The sequence below is a fragment of the Palaemon carinicauda genome, chromosome 1 (assembly GCF_036898095.1).
Source record: "Palaemon carinicauda isolate YSFRI2023 chromosome 1, ASM3689809v2, whole genome shotgun sequence".
Lineage (NCBI taxonomy): Eukaryota > Metazoa > Arthropoda > Malacostraca > Decapoda > Palaemonidae > Palaemon > Palaemon carinicauda.
Window position 1 is genome coordinate 3236915 of NC_090725.1, and position 6519 is coordinate 3243433.

General features: G+C 44.6%; 1 protein-coding gene across 1 annotated transcript in view; it reads right to left on the bottom strand.

Annotated features, from left to right (window-relative positions):
• The window catches only part of Vps25 (vacuolar protein sorting 25), a 90341-nt gene extending 85542 nt beyond the window's left edge, over nucleotides 1–4799 (bottom strand). Inside the window, exon 1 of the mRNA XM_068379570.1 lies at nucleotides 4641–4799. Within this exon, the coding sequence (XP_068235671.1) occupies nucleotides 4641–4690 (50 nt within the window). The 5' untranslated portion in view covers nucleotides 4691–4799. The remainder of the gene's footprint in view (nucleotides 1–4640) is intronic.
• Nucleotides 4800–6519: the final 1720 nt, after the last annotated feature.

Sequence of the window (6519 nt, forward strand, 5' to 3'; positions counted from 1 at the left end):
AGAAGCAGGTGTATCAACTGCTGCAGGGCGGAAGGGTCTAGGCACGGAAGGTAAGGTTTTAGCCTTACGTGCAGAAGAAGCCATCAGATCATGAGTATCCTTCTGGATAAGTGAGGCAGCCATCCCCTTAATCAACTCCTCCGGAAACAGACACTTGGAGAGAGGAGCAAACAACAACTCTGACTTCTGGCAAGGAGTGATACCAGCAGATAAGAAGGAGCAAAGATGTTCTCTCTTCTTGAGGACTCCTGATACATATGAAGCCGCAAGTTCACCAGACCCATCCCGAATTGCCTTGTCCATGCTAGACATGATCAGCATGGCCGAGTCCTTATCTGAAGGGGAAGTCTTCCTGCTTAAGGCTCCCAAACACCAATCGAGGAAGTTGAATATCTCGAAGGCACGAAAGACTCCCTTCAACAGATGATCTAGATCGGAAAAGGACCAGCAGATCTTCGAACGTCTCATAGCCAACCTGCGGGGAGAGTCAACCAGACTTGAGAAGTCGGCCTGGGCAGAGGCAGGAACCCCCAAGCCAGGTTCCTCTCCCGTGGCATACCAGACGCTCGACTTAGAAGCAAGCTTGGGAGGAGGAAACACAAAAGAGGTCCTTCCCAGTTGCTTCTTGGAATGCAACCAGTCCCCCATAACCCTCAAAGCTCTCCTAGATGATCTGGCGAGAACAAGCTTGGTGAAGGCAGGCGCAGCAGACTGCATGCCCAGAGCAAACTCGGAGGGAGGAGAACGAGGGGTTGCAGACACAAAATGCTCAGGATACAAGTCCCTGAACAAGGCAAGGACTTTGCGAAAGTCTAAGGAGGGTGGCGAAGACTTGTGTCCTTCAACATCAGAGTGAGGTTCATCCAGATGAGCAGCTTCATCATCCGATACATCATCATCCGAAAGTTGAGTTGTGAGTGGCAAAGGCAGAGCAGCAAGCTGAACGGCTGAATCCTGCAGAACGGGTGCATGCGTACCTGCGGATCCAACATCATGCCTCTGCTGGACAGTCTGCGAGCTGGCAACAACAAAAGCAGAGGGCTGGTGTGAGGGAGGGGCTGCGGTGGGCTGAGGAGCATGCGGTATGGTATGCAGAGCATGCTGTAAGGTATGCGGCTCATGCTGCATGGTATGCGGAGCATGCTGTAAGGTCTGCAGAGCATGCTGCATGGGCTGAGGAGAATGCCGCATAGTGCTGGAACCCGGCAACTCCTGATGCGGCAGCTCACGCATGTTAGCAGATGGTGCAGCAAGAACATGCGTCTGGCAGGGAGGACTGCGCATCGGTGGAGGAGCTCTCACAGGTGGGGTGTGGGAGCAGGCAGCCGCAGTATCTGCTGAGCGCACAACCTCTGCGGGTTGTAGGTTAACAGGAGAGGTGTTAACCTTCTCGGCATGATACTCCTGCATGAATGCCGCAAGCTGAGACTGCATAGTCTGCAGCATGGACCACTTAGGGTCTACTGTGGTTGGAGCAACAACAGACGGAGCAGTAGCCTGTTGAGGGACCACTCTACCTCTCTTGGGAGGTGTGCAGTCATCAGATGACTGTGGCGAGTCCGAACTGACCCAGTGGCTACACCTGGGCCGTTGGACTAGCTCGGAAGGGACCTTACGTTTGAGCGGTCGTGAGACCTTGGTCCACCGTTTCCTCCTGGAAACTTCTTCCACAGACGAGGAATGTAAGGGCTCATTCGTCTGTATGTGGATGGGACGATCCTTAACAGATACGTCCGCAACCACTGAGGATACATCCGTGCGCCGATCAAGGCCTGCCGAACCCTTTGGTCCTTCGACATTGCTTCTCCCCTGGGCTTGGGAGCTTGCAAGAGGTCCCGGACTGGGAGGACGACTGGCACGCACAGATGTACCCTCATGCGCAACACTGACACTGACACTATGCACATCACTAGCACTAACACTTCCCACTGCACTCTTCGCTTTCAGCTCTCTGACATCTGCTAAGAGCTGATTGCGGTCACTAACCAACGACTCCACCTTCTCACCGAGAGCCTGAATGGCACGCAACATATCAGCCATTGCAGGCTGAGCACTCGTAGCAGGTTCGGGAGTCACCACCACAGGGGAAGGAAAAGGTTGAGGGGCATGGGGAGAGGAAAAATCCACAGAGCGAGAAGAACTCCTCCTATCTCTCTCCTTCTCTAACCTACGTGCATATCTAAGGAATTCGTTAAAATCGAATTCCGAAAGCCCAGCACATTCCCCACATCGATCTTCCAATTGACAGGATTTACCCCTACAATTGGAACATACGGTGTGAGGATCTATAGAGGCCTTCGGAAGACGCCTAGTACAAGTCCTAACACTACACTGCCTGTATTTAGGAACTTGGGAATGGTCAGACATCTTGAATTTAGAAGTGGTCAAGGGGGAATTCCAAAATTAAGCAAAGTTCGTTAACCAATAAATCAAATTAATTCCAAAAGCTTGCTAAGCTAAGGATAAAGCTTCCTGAACAGCGAAGGCTAAACTTTAGAGCAAATACATCACCAAATCGTGAACAAAAGACTCCAAAATCAACAGCGTATCCAAGTAGGTCTTGCCGGCGGCACGACAGAGGAAAAATTGAGTTCTTGTTGACAAGAAGTACTTGAGTACCTGACCACAGATGGCGCTGTTGAGTACACCCCCACCTGGATAGCGATCGCTGGCGTATCCCGACCGTAGATTTCTGTCGGGCAACGGAGTTGACAGCTACATGATCATCGGGTAAGATTAATATTGAAAATTGAAGTTTGTGTTCCTTTTTTTGCAAAAGGCGTTTTCATTTGAATTTGTTTCGTTTGAACTGAAACTCAATAATCACACTATCGTTGATTGGTGTTCGTTTTGCCGTGAGGTGCTTATTTCTTGGGGTCTGAGACGTTCTCGGAAAATTGGAGGCCCTGGATTAACCGTTGAATTTGATGAATCAAAATTTGGCAAGCGCAAGTACAATGTTGGACGCGTCATAGAGGGTCAGTGGGTGTTTGGTGGTATCTGCCGTGAAACCCGGGATTTATTTTTTGTGCCGGTGCAAGACCGCTCCGCTGAAACATTACTGGCTATTATCCGCCAGTATTTAGCAGAAGGTACCACGGTGATATCGGATTGTTGGAAGGCATATAATTGTTTAGAAAAAGAAGGTTATAAGCACCTCACAGTTAATCATAGTGTTAATTTTGTTGACCCAGTTACAGGTGCTCATACTAACACCATAGAACATACCTGGAGAGGCACCAAGGCCCTGGTCCCCAAATACGGAAGAAGAAAAGATCATTTTGTGGGGTATTTGGCCGTGGCCTACTTTAAATTGGCCATAACTGATCCTGCCAAAAGACTTCATCACTTCCTCCTGGCAGCAGCAGATTTGTATCCACCTACACCATAACAGTAAGGTATGTGGTAGTTTGCAGTTTACGTTAACGTTGTGCCCTGAAAATTACTGTGGCCTTAAGGGGGGTCGCAGGGGGGGCGGAGCCCCCCCCCCCGGTAGGCCTAGGTAGGGGTACAGGGCCCCATAGGCTAGGTTAAGTGGGTGTCTTAGGTTCGGTGGTGCCCTGAAAATTACTGTGGCCTTAAGGGGGGGTCGCACCGCCCCCCCCGGTAGGCCTAGGTAGGGGTACAGGGCCCCATAGGCTAGGTTAGGTGGGTGTCTTAGGTTCGGTGGTGCCCTGAAAATTACTGTGGCCTTAAGGGGGGGTCGCAGGGGGGGCGGAGCCCCCCCCGGTAGGCCTAGGTAGGGGTACATGGCCCCCAGGGTAGGGTAGGTAGTTGTATTAGGTTCGGTAGTGCCCTGAAAAATCACTTTTCTCCTCCTCCCCCCACCCAAAAACCCCGCTTCCCACTGGGGTCCCCCATAATTGTAGTAGTAGGTTTATGCTTACATTTTCTGTGTAAGAGTTAGGTGGTTGTAGGAGGATTATCTCACAGTTTCAAGGTAACTGTAGCTCTAATTTACTGTTTTCTTTCGTTTTCTACTTTTAGAAACTTTTAAATCGAGCGCGGAGCTCTCCTACACATTTACCTTAAAAATAGACATCAACTAACCTAAACTTCCCCCCTAACCTAACCAACAAGCCGTGTCCTTACCTACTTATTTAACCGTATTCTAAGTTAAACATAATAATACATACAAATGGCCGCTATTATACATACACCCCATTCATTAAATTTTACGTTTCAGATCCAGAAAAAAATTCCACTAGTGATATGATTTGAAAAGTTTTGCACGTAGATGAAGAAACAGAAAACAAGAGGGAGCCTTTGTATGTCAGCGGCCAGTTCCTCCCTTGTGGATTAAAAATGGACATCAACTAGCCTCAATTTTCCCCCCTAACCTACAAGCCCTGTCGTTACTTACTTACCTAACGGGAGGGGGGGGGGGGCTTAACGCCCCCTTCGATACCCCCTTACACTGCCGTATTCTAAGTTAGCCGTAATCATACATGCAGGTGGCCGCTATCATACATACACAGTACAAATGATTTGCATCAATAATTTTGATTGAAACAGCAAAAATTTTACGAAATATGCAGTTGTAAAATTTTTTACTTCAAGTATTTATCGAGAATAAAGTATCATTACATTAATCTGGTTCCTAGATAGTTACCAATATTAAAAACAAGTTTAATGCTTACGTAAAAAATGGTGGAAAACTATACTGCCAAGGCCACTGGAATTCAGTCATAGTACTATGTTTAGTAAGTTGTCAAATACAAATGGAAAAAATATATTTGTTATTGTTAATACTTAGGTACCTAACGTTAGCGAGCAAAAGACGTTTACATTGAAGAAAAATCTTTTGAAGTGATGACTCTCATTTCCGGCCAATGATTTTATAAAATCATTTATCTCTAGAAACAAGTCCAGTATTTATCAATAGTAGAATGTAGAATTCATGAATATCTATATAAAAAATAACTATGAAACATTAGATTAAACACTTATAATAAAAAGTATAAAACAAGAACGTATGTTTTAAGAGTTCTCTGCTGGGCTCTTTCGAGGATTAAAATCACGCCCACAGTCTCACTTTAATAGTAAAATGTAAAATTCATGAATATCTCTATAGAAAAATAACTATGAAACATTAGATTAAACACTTATAATAAAAAGTATAAAACAAGAACGGATGTTTTAAGAATTCTATGCTGGACTCTTTCGAGGATTATAATCACGCCCACAGTCTCACTATTTGCAATTTGTATTCTCTTATTCACTGCAATCTGTACAATTTAAGATGGTACTCCAAAAGTTGTATGTGTTCCTTAGAGAAGAGCAGTAATGTAGCTTCCTCTACAAAATATATTGAAACTTCGAGTGACATAACAAAAGAGTGACAAATTGAACTGAACATTTAGATAAGTGACAATAAAGCTTAACAAATATAAATAAATCGAAATAGTGGCAACAAAATGAGTGACAAATTTAAATTAAATGGAAATTTAGAAGTGACATAACAAAAGTGACAAATTGAAACGAATTGAAAACTCAGAAGTGACATTCTCTCTCTCTCTCTCTCTCTCTCTCTCTCTCTCTCTCTCTCTCTCTCTCTCTCTCTCTCTCTCTCTCTCTCTCTCTCTCTCTGAAAGGTCTGGCAGAAGACTACAAATGCAACACCAGCGGTAATTATGCAGTAAAATAACATAAACTAGATATGAACTATGTTGTTGAACTGTCATCTACATCAATTGAGACAAGCTATTCATCGTATACGTAGAAAAAAAAAATCTAGCGTCCACAAATTCTGCTTTTGACTGAATAATCCCGAATAAGCTGGTGGTTAATTCATAATGGGGAAAAAATTTCCATTTGTTTGATACTAAGGCAGAGAACGAGACTTTGAATGCAAAAAAAAAAAAAAAAAAAAAAAATCCGAGAAAGATTTGTGTAATGAAAATAATTTACAAAGACTAGCCGACTTGGATATCTGGTTCTTTGATTGTACATTTAAAACTTACCTCATTTATTCTATTACTCAGACAACAGGAAAATATTACCAGCTGTTTATGTGTTGCTGCCTGTGAAAAAAAAAAAAACGCAAATACATTCATTATTGCTAGAAAATTTGATTTTATTTGCAGGGCCAGAAAGACTTCTGTTAACTCAGTTAGTAGGTTTGCCAGGACATCAGCCACCCATTGAGGTACTAAAGCTAGAGTTATTGGGCCCTTTGGTCAGACAGCACTACATTTGATTCTTCTCTCTGGCTACGGATAATGTTTCCTTTGCCTACACATACACCGAAGAGTCTAGCCTATTTTCCCACCTTCTTCCATGTCCTCATACACCTGACAACACTGAGATTACCAAACAGTTCATATTCACTCAAGGGATTAGCTATATACTGCACTGTTATTATTCAGTGGCTTCTTTCCTCTTGGTAAGGGTAGAAGAGACTCTTTAGCTATGTCAAGCAGCTCATCTAGGAGAGGGACACTCCAAAATCAAACCATTGTTCTCTAGTCTTGGGTAGTGTAATAGCCTCTGTAACATGGTCTTCCACTGTCTTGGGTT